General features: G+C 47.3%; 7 protein-coding genes and 1 non-coding gene across 8 annotated transcripts; 4 read left to right on the plus strand and 4 right to left on the minus strand.

Annotated features, from left to right (window-relative positions):
- Positions 1-187: 187 nt before the first annotated feature.
- LY89DRAFT_t11 lies at positions 188-259 on the plus strand. The gene has a single exon. It is a non-coding gene; the product is annotated as a tRNA-Arg (tRNA).
- A 416-nt stretch (positions 260-675) lies between these two features.
- On the minus strand, positions 676-2,337 carry LY89DRAFT_636274 (GroES-like protein). Its single transcript, XM_018211483.1, has 4 exons — positions 2,072-2,337; positions 1,871-2,018; positions 1,080-1,694; positions 676-1,025 (listed from the first exon to the last, which is right to left on the minus strand). Exons 1-4 carry the CDS (start codon positions 2,114-2,116, stop codon positions 730-732), a joined length of 1,104 nt encoding a protein of 367 aa, XP_018076706.1. The 5' UTR covers positions 2,117-2,337; the 3' UTR covers positions 676-729.
- A 431-nt stretch (positions 2,338-2,768) lies between these two features.
- On the plus strand, positions 2,769-4,436 carry LY89DRAFT_575602 (phosphoglycerate mutase-like protein; the record flags this gene model as incomplete). Its single annotated transcript, XM_018208794.1, has 2 exons — positions 2,769-3,419; positions 3,471-4,436. The coding sequence occupies 2 exons, from the start codon at positions 2,769-2,771 to the stop codon at positions 4,434-4,436; spliced, it is 1,617 nt and encodes a 538-aa protein (XP_018076707.1).
- A 527-nt stretch (positions 4,437-4,963) lies between these two features.
- On the plus strand, positions 4,964-6,677 carry LY89DRAFT_704106 (arsenical-resistance protein ACR3; the record flags this gene model as incomplete). Its single annotated transcript, XM_018217357.1, has 5 exons — positions 4,964-5,000; positions 5,316-5,486; positions 5,556-5,698; positions 5,745-5,831; positions 5,881-6,677. 5 exons carry the CDS (start codon positions 4,964-4,966, stop codon positions 6,535-6,537), a joined length of 1,095 nt encoding a protein of 364 aa, XP_018076708.1. The 3' UTR covers positions 6,538-6,677.
- Positions 6,678-7,366: 689 nt separating this feature from the next.
- Positions 7,367-8,176, minus strand: LY89DRAFT_575214 (Methylthioribulose-1-phosphate dehydratase; the record flags this gene model as incomplete). Its single annotated transcript, XM_018208782.1, has 2 exons — positions 7,367-7,964; positions 8,013-8,176. 2 exons carry the CDS (start codon positions 8,174-8,176, stop codon positions 7,367-7,369), a joined length of 762 nt encoding a protein of 253 aa, XP_018076709.1.
- Positions 8,177-9,285: 1,109 nt separating this feature from the next.
- LY89DRAFT_762409 (calnexin precursor) lies at positions 9,286-11,712 on the plus strand (the record flags this gene model as incomplete). The annotated part of the gene is made up of 5 exons (XM_018221574.1): positions 9,286-9,456; positions 9,530-9,818; positions 9,874-10,453; positions 10,504-10,642; positions 10,695-11,712. The coding sequence occupies 5 exons, from the start codon at positions 9,286-9,288 to the stop codon at positions 11,271-11,273; spliced, it is 1,758 nt and encodes a 585-aa protein (XP_018076710.1). The 3' UTR covers positions 11,274-11,712.
- Positions 11,713-12,317: 605 nt separating this feature from the next.
- LY89DRAFT_636289 (Methylthioribose-1-phosphate isomerase) lies at positions 12,318-14,275 on the minus strand. Its single transcript, XM_018211484.1, has 4 exons — positions 13,848-14,275; positions 13,728-13,793; positions 13,266-13,671; positions 12,318-13,209 (listed from the first exon to the last, which is right to left on the minus strand). The coding sequence occupies exons 1-4, from the start codon at positions 13,990-13,992 to the stop codon at positions 12,477-12,479; spliced, it is 1,350 nt and encodes a 449-aa protein (XP_018076711.1). The 5' UTR covers positions 13,993-14,275; the 3' UTR covers positions 12,318-12,476.
- Positions 14,276-14,787: 512 nt separating this feature from the next.
- On the minus strand, positions 14,788-17,074 carry LY89DRAFT_294738 (uncharacterized protein). Its single transcript, XM_018206538.1, has 3 exons — positions 16,081-17,074; positions 15,312-16,022; positions 14,788-15,223 (listed from the first exon to the last, which is right to left on the minus strand). Exons 1-3 carry the CDS (start codon positions 16,703-16,705, stop codon positions 15,000-15,002), a joined length of 1,560 nt encoding a protein of 519 aa, XP_018076712.1. The 5' UTR covers positions 16,706-17,074; the 3' UTR covers positions 14,788-14,999.
- Positions 17,075-17,903: the final 829 nt, after the last annotated feature.

Genomic DNA, 17,903 nt, shown 5'->3' on the forward strand with positions numbered 1-17,903 from the left:
CGAATTAGAATACGAAGAATTAAACAATATTCATTTCACTTTAATGCTAAGGTTGTTGCCTTGAATGAGAGAGAAAAATCAGTTGCATGGGCGAGTGGGGGGCGGCCGCTCGCTAAACTACGCTGTTCCAGGCGCACTATTTAGGCTGGTACATAAATTAGAATAAGCAAAACTCTGGCATCAACATGGCCTGCTGGCCCAATGGCAAGGCGCTTGACTACGAATCAAGAGATTGCAGGTTCGATCCCTGCGTAGGTCAAAGCGATAATAATTTTTTGGAATTTTTTGGGGATATCATCCACTTGTCTTTATTTTTTCCCACTCCTTGTTGCCGAAGCAGTAAGTCGACAGCTTATTTTTTCATAAAAACTTTGCGTTTTCAGAATCTAAATCATCGCTAAAGACGGCGCGTGTGTTTATTGTCTCCACAAGAACTTGAGGTTTGACGTTACATGTGCAAAAGGCTCGAGATGCACAAAATGCTGCTGAAACCTTTATTTCCTGATTGACCTGTTACTACATGTACCCATGAGCATAATCTCGCAGAGCCTTGGCCACTAACGCAGCTGCAGATACTTCAGACTTCTTCATCCAATAAATGCTCGTATCTTTTTTCATCTTTGTCTAATAAATATGTTGGGCGGTATGACCTTTTCTATTGGAACAATAGTTTATTGCCTATCTGCCTATGTGATTGCAATGTCAAGAGTGTTTCAGTCTGCTATCATTCTATATCATCTTCAGTCCAGATCTCTTTTCATCTTCAATTGCTCGCTCGTCGATCAATATCACAGGTTTTCCTTGCATTTTCCCAGAATGAGCAAGCTCGACTGCCTTTGGGACTTCCTTAATGCCTTTGAATGCGTTCGTCTTGACCTTGATGTTGTTCTTGGACACGACTTCAAGCATTTTCTGACATTCACCTCGAGAACATATCAAACTTCCATGAACTCTAATGTCACGAAACACAAACTCTTCGAATGGCACACTGACATTGGTCGGTTGTGCAATCTGGAGAAGGATGCCTGTGATGGTCAGTAACCATGAAGGATAGCAATGTCGGGTTGATCATGACTTACCGTGCATCTTAGTAACGGCTGCTCCCGTGGCAGCAGCAGATTCGTGATCACTGACATTCAGAGTCGCATCTGCTAGCTTACCGTTTGTGACTTTCTTTACTTCTTCAACAACTTTTTCCTTGCCTTTTCGAGCATCCACAGTGGTATCGGCACCGCATTCTTTTGCAAGAGCAAGACCTTCATCGCGAGCGTCGATTGCAATAACTCGAAGACCGAGAGCTTTCGCAAACTGGACACCGAGATGCCCTAGTCCTCCTCCTCCTCCCACTATCGCAATGCTTTCGCCAGACTTGAGCCCAGCTCTTACAAGTCCACCCCAGACGGTCGCGCCAGCACAAGCAAGAGGGGCTGCAGACTGAAAGCTTACATTGTCAGGCAGTCGACAGCATTCTCGTCCATCAACGAGTTCGTATTCAGCGAAAGATCCATCTCTCGAGACGCCCAAATAACCTCCAACATTGGCACAGTACTGGGTATCTTGTTCTGGCCCTTTACAATCTGCACAAGTACGACAACGATGGTATGTTAGATTGACAAGAATTCTATCTCCCACTTTGAATTCAGAGATTGCTGAACCAACTTTGACCACGGTACCGGCGCCTTCGTGGCTTCCGACTGTAGAAAAATCAGCATATATCTTTTGACAGAGTTTTGGGAACCGAGGAGCTCGTCCCTGAAGACATCTTCTTGACATTTTCTTGCTGTGAGCAACTCCTCAGAGAGGTCTCGAAGGTGGTCGAAAGATCTGGGCTCCTAGGATAAATTCAAAACAATGGCAAATTTTGACGTACTGCAGGGTAACTTGGTTCCCATGATACCCTCTAAGACCATCCCGTCCGTGTGGCAAAGGGAGCCAACAGCGACTTTTACGAGCATGTCATTTTCATCTAGATTCTTGCCTGGGACTGGGACTTCCTGGATCTTATACGGCTTATGAAACTTTTCTTGATGAGTACACGGTAAGATGACAACCGGGGGAATTAAAGACTCACTTCGACGACTTGAGCAGCAAGCATTTTTTCAGGAATGTCAGCCATGATGTTTCTGTGATAAGATTTATGTGTCTTCTGAAAATGTTTTATTTTGAATAAGTATGAAATGGATATAGAATATATTCTTCAAGTAAAAAGTCTCAGCGTTTGTGACGCTTTCAGTGCGGGGTCTTTCGGCGATAGTATTCGGATATACTCTGACATCACCATCAACAATCCAAGATCCTTTCTGTTTGTCCGAGTATGTCAAGCTCCCGCCAATGGAGTTTTAGACTGAACGTTAAAATCCGATCATTTCAGACCGATTTTGGTTCGGCGGTAATGAGTCGCTGATTGACCCCTGCCTCGTTAGCTACCCCTGTCAGTTCGCCTGAAGCCGTGTCGTCAACGTCGCGAATCTGGGCCCCAGCTCTCACATCACGGCCACAACCATCAACAACCGGCTCATGCTTGAAACAATCATCTCATTGCCAGCCCCAGCTTCAACACAGTGCATGGTTCATTCGAAGACCCTTGTGTATGGAAGATGAAAGCTCCCACGTCGAGCAAGAGCAAGTCCCAGTATGAGAGATTGGATGCACCTCAAATAGCCGGAGATGGCGCTCCTGTATGCTGCAAAAGCTCCAACCGCACGCGGATATGGAGGAGCGCGATACTGGCCACGATATCATCTATCATGCTATTCTGCACCTTTAGCATGCTGTTCGACAATTTCTTACTTCTAGCTGCCTTCACCACCGCGAAACCAGCGAAAATAATAGGCACAGAAGCTTCAGCAGCAGCTTCTACGAAAGTCCCCCAGTATTTTCAGACGAGTCCAGAGCTATGGGCTGGTCCTACGGCGACGGGACGGGCTCCCTTTCTTGCTCAGACCAATCCAGTATCATTTGCACCGACAGTAACTTTTGTGCCGAATCAGCCACTGGAAACTGCTATACCTATCGTGGGAGCGACTCAGAACCAGAGTATTTTCCAGCTAATGGGACAACTTTCTCCTTATTTTCCTAATCCATCCGGATTTGGTGTGAGCGAGTATCCTTTGCCGCCTGGAGCGAACATCACTCAGGTTCAGATGCTCTCTCGTCATGGCTCTCGGTATCCCACAACCGGGGCCAATGTTCAGAGTTTTGGTGCCAAGGTGGCAAATTTGACTGGCAAGTTCAGTGCTACCGGACCTTTGAGCTTCCTGAATCAGTGGAAGTATGAGCTTGGTGCGGAGATCCTCGTCCCACGAGGACGACAAGAGTTATTTGAGAGTGGTATTTTACACTACTATCAATATGGTCAGCTGTACAATCCATACAGCAAAATTATCGTTCGGACTACCACCCAGGATAGGATGTTGAAGGTCTGTGTTATTGAACCAGTACATCCTGGTTAAATGCTGATTGTCTGATAGAGTGCTGAATATTTCATGGCTGGATTCTTTGGCCTCGAATGGACAAACAATGCCACTATCGAAGTCATCATTGAATCGGCCGGTTTCAACAACTCACTGGCTGGATATGACAACTGTGTTAACAGCTACAATCATCGCTCTCAAGGTGGTGTAAATGCAACACGTGCTTGGGTACAAAGTTATCTACAAAATGCAACAGCCAGATTCCAATCCATGATCTCACCAGAATTCGATTGGACAATCAAAGATACCTACGCTGCTCAAACGATGTGTCCCTATGAAACGGTTGCTTACGGCTACTCCGCATTCTGCGACCTCTTCACTTACTCTGAATGGGAAGGCTTTGAGTATAGTCTCGACCTTAACTTTGCAGGTGGATCCAGCTTTCAATCTCCAACTGGAAGAGCAGTAGGAATTGGTTATGTCCAAGAGATCGTTGCCCGACTCCAGAACCACACTCTTGGGTACTCAGGATCTCAAATCAACACTACGCTCGACAACAATACCGTCACATTCCCCTTGAATCAAAGTCTCTACTTTGACTTCAGTCATGATACGAACATCATGAGCATCTTGACCGCTTTTGGTTTCAAGCAGTTCAACACCCTACTTCCAGCAACCAGCTATCCAGGTCCTCACAACCTCACAGTTAGCCACATGGAGCCTTTCGGTGCTCGTTTAGATATGGAAGTCATCAAAACACCCCACCCACTATCAGCTGATAGGACATACCTGGACGGCAACGAGACGACATACATCCACTTCATTCTCAACCAAAGGACCCTTCCATTAGGATTTAGTTTCCCGAAATGTGGGGTAGATAGATTGGATGGATGGTGCGAGCTTGACACCTTCTTGAAAGTACAAGAAAGCAGCACAGCGTTGGCCCAGTATGATTATGCTTGTAACGGTGATTATGACGCTCTGCCGTATGGGAGTGTGGCGGATGGAGCGCCGAATAATTGATTTGGTTTTGGACATGGAGATATTTTGCATGTTTCGGAGAATTCCTTTGGCTTATTGTACATCGCATAAACAAGGCGTTGAGAATGAGAGGTGTTCTGCTTCACAAGGCTCACTTCTGATTTTCGACACGTGGGAGCATTGGAATAATTACCTAGGTAGCTTCTCTCCTGGAGTGGTAGGAAATTCAAGCTGAATTGGCACCAGGTGGAAACTCGAACAATGCTTGAGAGAATAGGAAAGAGAGAAACGACTCATCAATGTCCTCTAAAACATGAGTGAACGTGACCAAGCTCACTTGCCTAGGTAGAGAACCGTCAGTGTCTGAGAATAAAATATTATACTACAGCCAACCAGCAGCATCCGATGACACAATCTACCACTCCATCATTATAAATCCTCTCTCTCTCATATACCGTAATCAAAAAGAAGTGTGTCGTGTCTCCCAGAACATCTCAAAAATCCAAAATCCATACCTCCAATCCCCACTATTCAAGCGACAAACTAGCGAGAGATGTCACCGACCCGACATGATTGGCCGAAACGACCCCTGTCCACAATTTTGCGGTGACCTTCAAGTCTCGAGGCGATTACCGTTCCCCAGATCTTGGACCCTTATATAACTTTGGATTCCTGAGCTGTAGGTATATTTCTTCCTCCCTGTTACTTCCACCTTCATATTCCATACATCAAGTTTCTCATTCGGTCATTAAATTGTTTCTATTTCTCTAAAAAAAGATATTATTCGTTTCCTTGGCACCACAAAACTCGCCTCAAGAATGAAAGTCCTCCCCTCAGAAGATCTAGTGAAAGATGCTCCTCCTTCCTCCTTTTCTTCACCAACAGACATCGAGAAGCAAAGCCCCGTTACTCCTCCCGAAGCCCTCGATGCTTCGAAAACATCCGCGTTCAAAAGTTTAGGATGGCTGGATCGATTTTTGGCGCTTTGGATCTTCCTTTCTATGGCTGTGGGTATTATCTTGGGGAATTTTGTCACGAATACCGGGCCCGCGTTGCAGAAGGGGAAGTTTGTCGGGGTTTCGGTTCCGATTGGTATGTTTGCTCTTGTTCTTTCTCTGTTGGGTAGGTGGGAAGGAAATGGCTGATAGGATGGATCAAAAGCTGTGGGGTTACTGGTCATGATGTATCCTATCTTGTGTAAAGTCAAGTACGAGACTTTGCATTTGGTTCTTAGGAAGAAGGATATCTGGATTCAGATTGGGTTCAGTATCTTTGTGAACTGGATAATTGCCCCATTGGTCATGGTAAGTCGATTATCCTTGGACATTAAGACTTACTAACTTCTCAAAGCTTGGTCTTGCGTGGGCATTCCTGCCAGACAAAGGAGCACTCCGCGAAGGCTTGGTCCTCGTTGGCCTTGCTCGCTGCATCGCAATGGTACTTCCTTTACTCCCTCGTTCTCCATAACCAGCTAACAACCGCTCAGGTCCTGATCTGGACCGGACTCGCAGGAGGTGACAGTGAATACTGCGCTATCCTCGTCGCCATCAACTCCCTCCTCCAAATGGTCCTCTTCGCTCCCCTCGCCCTCCTATTCATCAAAGTCATCTCCCACGCTGAAGGCACACTCGACATCTCATATGCCACAGTCGCCAAGTCCGTTGCAGTATTCCTTGGCATCCCACTCGGCGCTGCAATTCTAACCCGCTTCACACTCCGAAAACTCTGTTCCGCGAAATGGTACGACAATACCTTCCTAAAGTACCTAGCCCCATGGTCGCTCATCGGCCTGCTCTTCACGATCTTGATCCTGTTCGCTTCTCAAGGCAGGCAAGTCGTGCATCAGATCGTGTCTGTGGTTCGGGTCGCTGCTCCTCTTGTTGTTTACTTTGCCATTATTTTCTTTGCGACGTTGCTTGTTACTTATAGACTTGGGTTCGGATATAAGGTTTCTGCTACCCAAAGCTTTACTGCTGCGAGCAATAATTTCGAGTTGGCGATTGCGGTGGCGGTTGCTACTTTTGGCGCGGATAGTGATCAAGCGTTGGCGGCGACTGTAGGGCCACTTATCGAAGTGCCCGTCTTACTTGGATTGGTGTATGTTATGAAGTGGATTGGGAAGAGGCAGGAATGGAAGGATTAAGTGATGGTGATGTACTGTACTGTCGACCGGGATTTCTGCCTTTTGTTTCTTTTGACATACCCTTATACAAGACATATTTGTCGAAGTCTTGCGGTTCGTTACTTAATGGGGGTCGTTGCTTATCTGCGAAAGAGAAGAATGGGCACTCAAAATGCATGAAGACTAAAGTCAACACAATGTCCCAATTCAATCCAAATATTATACTTTTTTAATGCAACTTTCAGCTGTCAAATCTTGTCCATGAGTACCTAGGTAGGTACATGAAAAAGAAAGAATCTAAAGAGATAGAAATAACCTGACTGACCAGCTGATAATTGAGGTCGAATTCTGCCATCTCGAGTTCAAAAATCTCTATTCCACAGAGATGGGTTGCGCGTAAATTTGGATATCAATATGGTATGGACTGCCGGGATTTACTGCAAAAAAAGTATATCGTTAATATGTAAAGCTGAAAATATGTAAATGTCCGTAGACGTGCTTGACTAGGGAGACAAAATCTTATCCAATAGTAATCAGATTGACAAGCCCAACGAGAACCTTACTGAGTAAGAAAACCGAAGTGATTGGAGAGAAAATCACACAGGGATATAAACTGAAGCAAAACTTTCTGCAATAACGGTTTGGAATTGTATTATTCTGAGAAAGCTTAGCAATTACGCCTTTGTCTTTTGATGCACCTCCAGAACTCAACACTAACCTCACATGTCTTGTTGATAAGACATCTTCTTCGGCTGTTGAAATTTATTCTTCCAGTTGCAAAACTCTAACTCCTCGGAGTCGCAAGCTGGTATTGAATTTGATCTTGATTGAAAACCAGCGGTCTTGTAGATCAAGAAGGCCCAATTTGAGCAATGCTACTCACCCATGGCAGACCCAATTTATGCATCTCGACAGCTAATTGAAAGAGGTAATCCAGACTCTCGGCCTGTGCCTTGGCTTTATCGACAGTATCACCCCAGACATAGACGCCATGCCGTCTCACAAGAACAGCGTAGGTATCTGGATATTTGTCCATAGCTTCTTCCAGATACTCAGCTAGATCCTCTTCATGTGGTGTATTCTCAATGACTGGTATGCGCAGCGTATCGTGATATCCTAGATTACCCTGCTTTTGAAATCCCTTGCCAAAGCCCTTGATTTGTTCAATATTGTTGATTTCAAAGACCCTGTTGCTCGAAGGTTGATTTTCGAGAAGGAGAGTAATGAGGACGGCCCATTGCGAGTGAGTGTGTATGCAGCAGGAGGCATTGCGTCTTGTGAAAGCTGCCATGAACAAAGGCGTGCATTGCGACGGCTTGAGGTTCAGTGGAGAGCGTAGGTAAACTCGCTTCTTTGGGTCTTCTTGCTTCGACATGGATAGGACGTAGATGTTCTCGGGCTCCATAAGCTCTTTCGACACACCAGATGGTGCTAAGTAGACCAAATCACTGAAAAGTGATCAGCAATGCCATAACAATCTCCAAGAAGTGTCTTACTTCTCCCGAATGCTTGCCCCTCCTCCTGTGCCCGAAACCCATCCCAATCCCCAGAACTTTCTGCAGAGCGCAGGAATCAGGTTGGCGGGGTGTTTGCTGTCGGTGGATTTGATCAAATGATCGTTGTTTTCAGTGGCCTGCGCAGAATCTGTAGTGCTTGCCATGCTGCAGACGTGTATCACAAAGATCTCATCAGAATCGCTAGAAGGCAGGAAAGGACTGCTCTCACGTCGCGCAAAAAGATTTAAGGCGAGCTCGCAATCCGCAACTGCGGCATATCAAATGGAACAGCACAGGGTGGGGTAAGAAAAAAAAGAGCTCTCGGCTTCTCAACGCCACACGTGTGCAGTCAGGTACCTGCTTCTGATTGTTTGAGCTCCGGACGGGCACTCAGCAACCTCATTTTGTGCCACCATTCTAGTATTTGCTGTGAATCTTAAGTGATAGTTGAGTCCTTTCCAGACAAAAGAGACCGGTCAACGACAGGCTCTGGTTTTGCCCTGCCCCGCCGCAAAGAGCCCATTCGGGCTAGACAGTCAAGAAGTCATCACCAGGAAAGTGCGGAGCAAATGGAGCTCAACGATTGGTCATGTAGTCTAGCCCCTAAATTGACGTTGCTCAAGCTGCCAGTTTGGGACCGAGAGAAAAGTGATCAACGTCAAAGGTGTCCTGATGATGCGGTCTCTCCTCCCTCGCAACAGAGATAGGAACAATTGTATGGGATCCATATATGTAGATGCAGAGCTGTAGCATAAAGTCGAGTAACGGATATTGATATAGATGAAGGCATTGCTCCATCGTGACACGCTGTCATTTCCCTCTGGCAATGCACCTCTCTGCCTCCTCATCCCACGGCAATTCTGTGCTGCTGCCGTACCTTACCCCCTTCCATGCTTTTCCAGCGGGTAAGTAAGTCCTGCAGTACATACAGTACTTCGTACCAAAGCCACCCAGCTAAAACCGAAGCCATCAATCTGCGTCCTGCTCCGTCTGCGCCTAAGCATCTGAATTGGTCAACTCCAAGCCAACAAGCTAGCCGAACCCTTGTCTCCGCCCCGGATTTCTTTTAAGGCCACCGTGTCGATTCTAACCACCACGGAACTTTATTAACACCTTCAGCCTCCCACTTTATCGTCTTTCGGTTTTCTTCCTCTTCATCCCACACGAGCTCTGGAAGCAACAATTACTTGACGACGTCCTCTTCACGTCGACGACTCTAGCCCTCCTTCAATTCACTTGATCGATCGGATCTGCTCGTCCTTGTGTGGCCATCATGCGTTTCTCCGCTACCGCTGCTCTTTCCGCAGCAGCTCTGTTGACAGGAACTGTCAATGCTGATGCTCAATCTGTCCTCAGCGAAGCCAGCTCTTCTGTCTCCAGCGTTGCCAGCGAAGCTACTTCTTCTACCTCTACCTCAACCTCTGTTGAGCTCCCTACTTTCACTGTAAGCACCCCTATCCTGTGCCGCAACACCCCTCGTCCCACGCAATTGAATACTGATTTTCGCTTTTCTGCAGCCTACCAAGATTAAGGGTGACTTCGTTGAGCAATTCACAGACGATTGGGAAGCCCGATGGAAACCATCTCACGCCAAGAAGGACACCAAAGGTGAGAAGGAGGATGAGGAATGGGCATATGTTGGAGAATGGGCTGTAGAGGAGCCCACCGTCTTCAAGGGTATGGAGGGTGATAAGGGTCTTGTGGTCAAGAATGCCGCTGCCCACCATGCCATCTCTGCCAAGTTCCCCAAGAAGATTGACAACAAGGGCAAGACTCTTGTTGTTCAATATGAAGTCAAACTTCAAAGTGAGTTGCCATATGAACATCAAGTCTCTTAAGTTCAAAGCTGACCAATTCGCAGACGGTCTCGAGTGCGGTGGTGCTTACTTGAAGCTTCTCCGTGATAACAAGGCTCTTCACCAAGAAGAGTTCTCAAATACATCTCCCTACGTGGTTATGTTCGGTCCCGACAAGTGTGGCTCTACCAACAAGGTCCACTTGATCATCAACCACAAGAACCCCAAGACTGGCGAGTACGAGGAGAAGCATCTCGCCACTGCCCCAGCTGCCCGAATTGTTAAGACCACCGAGCTCTACACCTTGATCATCCATCCCAACAACACCGCCATCATTAAGTTGAATGGTGAGCAAGTCAAGGAGGCCAACCTTCTTGAGGACTTCCAACCCGCATTCAACCCACCCAAGGAGATTGATGATCCAAAGGACAGCAAGCCAGATACCTGGGTTGACGAGTCCAGAATCCCCGACCCAGAGGCCAAGAAGCCAGAGGACTGGGATGAGGACGCTCCATTCGAGATTGTCGACGAGGAGGCCACCAAGCCCGAGGATTGGCTCGAGGACGAGCCTCTCACCGTTCCCGATCCAGAGGCCCAAAAGCCAGAGGACTGGGATGACGAGGAGGATGGAGACTGGGTCGCACCGTAAGTATAACATTCTATTGAATCTGCCATGGTGCTAATCATCTTTGCAGAACTGTTTCCAACCCCAAGTGTGACGATGTTTCTGGATGTGGACCATGGACAAAGCCAATGAAGAAGAACGATGCCTACAAGGGCAAGTGGACCGCACCATACATAGACAACCCAGCCTACAAGGGTGTCTGGGCTCCTGTAAGTGGTCAGAATTATCTATCTAAGCAATCAATTACTAACAATACAATAGCGCAAGATCAAGAACCCCGACTTCTACGAGGACAAGCACCCCGCCAACCTCGAACCTATGGGAGCTATTGGTTTCGAAATCTGGACCATGCAAAACGATATCCTCTTCGACAACATCTACATTGGTCACTCTGTTGAGGACGCTGAGAAGTTTGCTGAGGAGACCTTCAAGGAGAAGCACCCCATCGAGCAACTTCTTGAGATTGAGTCTAAGCCCAAGGTTGAGGACAAGCCGGCACCAAAGTCTCCTTCAGACCTCGTCTTCCTGGATGACCCAGTCCACTACATCCGCGAGAAGCTCGACCTTTTCTTCACCATCGCCCAGAACGACCCTATCCAAGCCATCAAGTTCGTTCCTGAGGCTGCTGGTGGTCTTGCCGCTGTCGCTGTTACTCTTCTTGCCATCATCGTCGGTGTTGTCTCCATGTCTGGTTCCACCCCTCCCCCGGCTGTCAAGAAGGCTGCCGACAAGGCCAAGGCCGCCGCTGTGGACGCCAAGGAGAAGGTTTCTGAGGCTGTTGCTTCAGGAGTTGATGCCGCCAAGACGACTGAGAAGCGTACCACCCGCAGCTCATCGTAGATGAGGTACGAGGTTACGGAGTGCGGGAGTCGAGCCGAGATACCAGGGACAGAATCGGAGGAATGTTCAAGTAAAGGAATTGGAAGATCCCCCTCAGATGCGCTGCATTTAAATTTCTGCAAAACCGTCCGTTTGATTTCGCTCTTGGGATGGTTCTGGCATTCACGTAAATCTGTATTTTAGGCGCACAAAATACTTGAATCACATTGCAAAGTCCTAAAATCAAATCATCATCGTGCTTGTGATTCTGTTCCAACATGCGCCCTTTTCATTTATGTGACGCTGCGGCCGATGCGAGGCAGTGAGTGATTCTCTTACTCCTTTTTCTACAGTATCTAAGCGAGAATCCTCATGTCAACACAGGCTATTTGTTTCTTGTACTCAATAACTTCCTCTACTTCATTTGATAAATTGCTCTAGTTCCTCCCTCTCAATACATTTTCTCCTCTGCCTCATTATCCATCTTTGTTTGTCTGAACCCGACTATTGCTTCATGACTATCAATTTCCACACCCAAGCGTGATCCAACCATGCTCTCTCTATGTTACTGTCTTTGTCTATTGTGGTTCAGTTGCTGTTAGTTCTTGGTGTGTGAATCTTCAATGTAAGAAAAGGGATATGTATTTTCGAGAAGTTGGAGTTGGGTTGTTGAGGTCTCGACCGCAAAATGCGCATGCAGCGCAGACAGCGCAGACAGCGCAAACCGCGCATATAGCGCAGCTAGCGCGAAACGCGAGGAAATTTCAAATATCTGGTTGTCAAGTAGTAGTAGTAGAGAAAGTATGAATTTCCAGGAAGGTTGAACAGATATTGACGAGATGAGATTTACAATAGTCAAGTATCACAGTTACCAAGGATAAAAATTAGAGATGACATGTCAGACTAACGAGAGAGTATCGTGAGGGAATGCGGAGCTCAACTAAGGTTTCTTTCGGAATGTTCATGTTAGACAAGAAAATGGCTAAATACCGTGCTCGAAATGTGTCGCCTTTTCAAAGATACCCTCGTCTTTAGGAGACTTTCAACAGATTCTAGACTGATACACGGATCATCACTAACAGAACAGACTTGTCACTCAATGTCTGAATTAAAGTATCCTAGAAAAGTCCGAAGACACTCATCTATCCATGATCCCTTTTGTAAAGCCAACCATTTTCAATATCAACAAGAATTCATCTCATCTCATCCCAAATCGTCTCGTTACTAAACCCCCTCCATCTGGAACTGCAACCCATCACTGCCGTTCATTTTCACCGCCGTCCCCGCCACATTCACAACCGCCTCTCCATCCTCAACTTGCACCTTCCACCTCTCCGGCATGATAGCCTTGAAATCAAACTTCCCCTTCGCGTTCCTTGGCACCGGTCCATGTTCTGTGATAATAGCATCAATGAGCTGATAGGGCGTAACGTCAAACGCGGGATTCCAGACATTGATTCTCTGGTCCGCAATAGCTACCCTAGCGGTATTGTTGACGTCCACCTTACCATCCTTACCCACCACCGCTCCGCTAATCTGAGTGAGTTCTGTTTGAGCTCGATTCTCGATCTTGATCAGATCGCCATTTTCCTTCTCGAGGTCAATGCTAGTGGTTGGAGCAGCGACGACGAATTTGATGCCGTGGGCTTTGGCGAGGACGGCGAGTTGGTAGGTTCCGATTTTGTTAGCAGTATCTCCGTTTCGGACTACGCGGTCGGCGCCTACGATTACGGCAGTGATGTTCTTTTCGTCTTTGTAGGTTTTGAAGAGGGAGGCGGCCATGGAGTCGGTTATGAGCGTGGAGGGGATCTTCTCGTATACTAGTTCGAAGGCTGTGAGGCGGGAACCTTGGTTGTAAGGTCTGGTTTCGGTGCAGTACGCGTGGTCCAGGTAGTTCATATCATGGAGTTTGCGAATTATACCTAGAGCCGTACCGACACCAGATGTGGCAAGAGAGCTAATATTGGTAAATTTCGCGTTTTCTTGAGACTTTCAGAGTTGGTGATCACATACCCAGTATTGCAGTGTGTCAGGACGCTGATCTTTCTATACGTCTGATCAGAAGCCCCCTGAGTACCAGGTGGACTTGTAGTATAGTACCTGAAGTCGTTACTGGCAGCAACGGCATCGGTCACTGGCGGTTGCAATGCTCTCAGGTACTCTGCTCCCCACATTCCGATTCTCTGGTTCGTGGCAAGATCATCATCAAAGATTTTCTTCGCAACCTGGACGAACCGCGTTCGTATACTATCACATGCTTGTATTTCGTCGGATGTAGTCGTATCAGCTGCAGCTTTCTGGGTCTGTGTCTTGAGAAGTCTGATGGCGTTGGAAAGGTCGACGGCCGTTGGTCTACTTTCCATCAGGTAGTCCAATTTCCGATTGATATATTCCACGAGATTTTGCTTCGTACTAGCATCTGCAGACTTCCAATCAGCAACTGCTCATAGAATCGCATGTAAGTAACAAGCCTACCATCCTTCTTATGCCACAGCTCAACCGCCAGAGCCAGTGCTGCGACAATTGCAATTGCAGGAGCTCCTGGTCAAGCCTTAGCTGCTAGAATTCATCCCACCAAGAAACCCTAAGATGTACCTCTGACGCGCATAGATTTTATACAGTCAAATGCCTCTTCACACGTCGATACATTGTCGTAGACGAACTCATGCGGGAGTTTTAGCTGATCAAGGACGAGAAGCTTGCCGCTTTCGTACTTGATAGCTTTGAGTCCGTGATCCATAATTCTTGGAAGTCGGACCAGTACGATTAGACTGGGCTTAAGAAGTGGTTATGCCTTGCTAATCAAAAAATGTTTGGACAGAGGGAGAATTGGATTTTTTTTTTAAGCATCAACACGTTTTTACAGTAGGCGGAGAATGTCGGCAGAATGACCCCGCTTGCCTTTCTTGGCAGAACAACCCCTCTTCAAAGTTCATTAGCACGTGGGGGTAGGTAGGTCAACAACCTTGGAAGGTCATTTTAAAGAAACAACAACAAAAAAGGTGTTGCAGATGAGGTGCAAGAATATTTACACAGGTTATGAAGAAATAATGTCAATTTCTAAGTAACCCCTGTATTGACAAAGAAATTGAGGGACTCCACTATCAGATTGTGCACCCTTCGTATCCGGTAGGCTGTTGATATTCGATAATATCTCTACTATAGTCTTCTTGCATGTCCCTGATCAAGGCACGAGTCCAAGACGCAAAAAGCATGGAAGGGGCGTTCTCAAACAGACCAATCGACGCCCCCTCCTGCACTCCCGGAGACATGTCCGGCCGGAGTCAACCCTCCTTGAAGGGGAATCTTTTATAAAGTGGCCTGATTTCTCCAAACATCAAGGAGAGTCTCATGTATGAGTATCCCTATCTGGACGCCCCGCTCTTTTCAACACTTTCGTCATGGGTGAGCTCGAGAATTTGCATTTCGAAATAAAAGGGCTCACGTTGTACCACTTCAGATTATCATGAGCAGGTTTTGGATGCAATCATATCTTCATTTCGTACATATGGGTGCGATTGAACGCCACCCAAAATGCCCCTATTCTGGGTAGATAAACAAACAGATCTGGGGAATCTCATCATACCATGGTTTACACCACCTGAACTCCAAGCGCCAGGTCCGTTTCTTGAGCACTACAGTATGACCACCTATAGCAATGACCCTTTATTCACCTTTCCATTGGAATGAAGCGGCGTTGTCTTTCGTGTACTGACGCGGCCGAAGTTTTGCACATTAAATATGGCTTTATGGCCCCGGAGGGCCACCGTTGTTCCTATCGCCTCTGTCGACGATCTCTCCCGCCCGCAGCAATGCGCTCACCGGATCTAAGTTGTTATCGTCGACAGAATTCGAAATATATTCTCGAAGTCGGGGATCAGGTCGGGTAGTGAGAGCACCTTGTGGCTGCGCGGATCCATAGCCGCGGATCGGTGGAATCGAAGGTTGCAAGTCAACAATGGCATGAATTGCTATGATCTAGTAAGTACTTAAAAGTTTTGAAAACATTGTTTGTTATGGCAAGAATGAGACACGCAATAATTAAACGATTTGACGTACGATTTGGAGATTGCTGCGTGGTTACCAAGGTCGATTGAGGGGATAGAGATGGGGGTCGCAGAGGTGGTAATTGATTCTCATACGATTTCTGCGAGTAAAGTGATGGTATGGGAAGGGAGCGTTCGAGTGGAGGCTCCAGAGGCGTGCGAGGAGTAAAAAAAGCAGAGGATCCTGTGCTGGCTGAAGAAGTAGTCGACCTATTCGTCGACTCAGAGGTCAACAATGGAGGAGGATGACTTTGTGCCTGTGCTGAACGATGGGCATGCTGTTGGGATCCAGTGAGGTTGCGTGGATCGGCAGCTTGTGTTCCAGACAACGTTGATCGTCCGTCCGTGACGCTGGACAATCGGGGAAGCTGCTGATGGTTGGTTAGAGTATCGTCTCGCTGACCTTCTCTCCAAGGGTGAAGCTGCTGATGAGATCCATAGAGAGAGTCGCGATATCCGGGGAGTACGGTTGGAGATGGCGCACTTGGCGAGACCTGCGGCTTTGGACCTCCAAGCGCAACTGATAGTTTGGGCATGTTGGATAACTGAGGTGAGGTCTGTCCTTCCGAGGGATGCCATTGGCCAGTCATTGAAGCGGATGATTCTACACGCATGCGACCAATGGGTGTATCACCACCATGTTGACTTGTAGCACTGCTGCCACTGCTCACCGCACTCGCATGTGCCTCGAGCTTTGGTCTTTTGGCTGCATCGGAGTCATTTGCTACGAAAATTTGTTAAGATAGTGTACTGGTGAAGGTGAGTATAAACAACTAGCTTACCTTGCTGTGTTGTTGAATGCCGCGCCTTGAACTCCGCTAGGTATTGCGAATATTCCTTGTAGTTTTCCGTCTTCTTGTACTCGGTGAGTTCATTGTTATATTTCTCCTTTGCAGAAAAGGCCTGCTGTTCATAAGGCTCCTTCTCTGCGGGGGAGAGATTCTGCCAGTTTTCGCCCACCAATTTGGCAATCTCTGTGAAAGACAGATTTCTTCCCTTGAGTTCTTCGCGCATCTTATTCGAAAAAATGACATATGCAGAAGGTGGTCGCTCGGGTGCATTTTCGTCAGGCTTTGGATGTCGTCGATACTTTCTCTTTGCGCCATGGGATATACCGCTTCCATCCTTGCTCTCAGCTTTTATGTTGCCTGCTTTCAGCTCGTCTGGTTGCCTGTCATCTGTTGGTGTATTTCGAGGCGAAGCTAATGCTCGATCCGAAGAGAAGCCTCTCGAGTTGGCGATTTTCCGCTGAAGTTTCCTCCGGTGGCCAAGCTTGACACCCAAGGCATCGAAGTCCGACTCTGTAATGTCGAGGATTGTCTCCCAGGTATCAAACCCTTGTTCGAGGAAGTCGTGGAGGTAGTGAGAGATACCCAGCTCTGCGAATACGTCCGCCAATTCAGTCATACAGTAGACAGCGTCTGGAAACTCTCCAGGCCTGTACTACACAATGATCTTTGCACTTCGCACTTCGCAGAACCCGAATCAACAGTCAGCTTGTGTGGCACCGAGTCCTTCCTTACGAGGAGCTTCAAGATAGTCTTTTGTCACACCAATCCGTCTAACAGTTTGGGATTTGTTGACCTCGAGTGGGTGTCTGAAACAAATATTCGTGCAACGAGCATTGATGTCTACCACGCAGAATACCATCAACTAAGGCTACTGGACATGAAAGGTCAATGGTGCGTCGGAGGGAGCTGGTTATCGCTCTCGAGCATGCCAGAAGTATTTCAAAAGTCCAAAGGTGTCGTGGACGAGTCTTGGCTGTGATTGATCGTGAGAGGCTTTCTGAGTGGTGACCTATATACGTCGTCGATGTAAATTCGTAGACTTGATTGTTCTTCAGTGACAGTAAATGGTTCTTGTGACGCTTGATTGCGGTCTCTTCGGAGGGGTGTCCGGTCGATATAGGAGGAGAAAAACTTTGCCGTCTATTGTCAGCTCATTGAACCAGGTACAGATAATTCATAAGAGCAATGGCACTCAAAATTACCGTTTGCCATCCGCCTATCTCGAATTGGAGCTTGGAAAGTGTGGAGAGTGACGCCAGGAATGTTACCTTTCAGAAGTAAGTACACGCTGGGACGGCTCCGGTAGAGATCGACCGAAACTTGGTGCGAAATTCGGGGCTAGAAGAAGATGGTTCTAGTGGGAGATCGAGATGGGCAACGGGTAAATCTTGACTCGCGACCAGCGAGTCTGGTTGAGTGGGTAGATACTGTAGGGATTCCGCTGGAGTTTTCAGAGCAGGGCGTGATTCGTTGGCAACGGATACCGAAAGTCTACAGTATGATGTATGTACTCGAGCTGAGCGGGTTTTGAGGGTGTGGGGGGGAGGGAAGGGGAGGGAGACGGGAATAAAAAGTATTAAAAGAATCGAAAGGCGTCCGTGTATGTTGCCTGGATGTACGTATAAAGAAGAAAGATCGAAGGAGGGCACGAGGAGGAGTAGTGGTGACTAGTAGAACAACATCGAGTGGGAGTGGGAAGGGGAAATTCACAAATGGATGCGAAGGGATCGAGTTGAAGACAAGAGGGTCGGGTTTCCAGCAGTAGCAGGCATGCCCGTGGCCGTTGTCTGCTATTGTGAATCTGGCTAGCCGAG

Source organism: Mollisia scopiformis, assembly GCF_001500285.1.
Source record: "Mollisia scopiformis unplaced genomic scaffold LY89scaffold_3, whole genome shotgun sequence".
NCBI classification, from domain to species: Eukaryota; Fungi; Ascomycota; class Leotiomycetes; order Helotiales; family Mollisiaceae; genus Mollisia; species Mollisia scopiformis.

Bases quoted from the DNA above. Each gene is read 5' to 3' on its own strand.
- LY89DRAFT_636274 (XM_018211483.1), bottom strand. From the start codon at position 2,116: ATGGCTGACATTCCTGAAAAAATGCTTGCTGCTCAAGTCGTCGAA. The intron at 2,019-2,071 runs GTGAGTCTTTAA...CATCAAGAAAAG, and splicing joins TTGCTGCTCAAGTCGTCGAA to TTTCATAAGCCGTATAAGAT. The intron at 1,695-1,870 runs GTACGTCAAAAT...ATTTTTCTACAG, and splicing joins GGGAACCAAGTTACCCTGCA to TCGGAAGCCACGAAGGCGCC.
- LY89DRAFT_636289 (XM_018211484.1), bottom strand. From the start codon at position 13,992: ATGGATCACGGACTCAAAGCTATCAAGTACGAAAGCGGCAAGCTTCTC. The intron at 13,672-13,727 runs GTAGGCTTGTTA...GGAAGTCTGCAG, and splicing joins GCTGTGGCATAAGAAGGATG to ATGCTAGTACGAAGCAAAAT. The intron at 13,210-13,265 runs GTATGTGATCAC...TACCAATATTAG, and splicing joins CTGACACACTGCAATACTGG to CTCTCTTGCCACATCTGGTG.
- LY89DRAFT_294738 (XM_018206538.1), bottom strand. From the start codon at position 16,705: ATGACTGAATTGGCGGACGTATTCGCAGAGCTGGGTATCTCTCACTAC. The intron at 16,023-16,080 runs GTAAGCTAGTTG...AAATTTTCGTAG, and splicing joins GCATTCAACAACACAGCAAG to CAAATGACTCCGATGCAGCC. The intron at 15,224-15,311 runs GTACGTCAAATC...ACTAGATCATAG, and splicing joins CACGCAGCAATCTCCAAATC to CAATTCATGCCATTGTTGAC.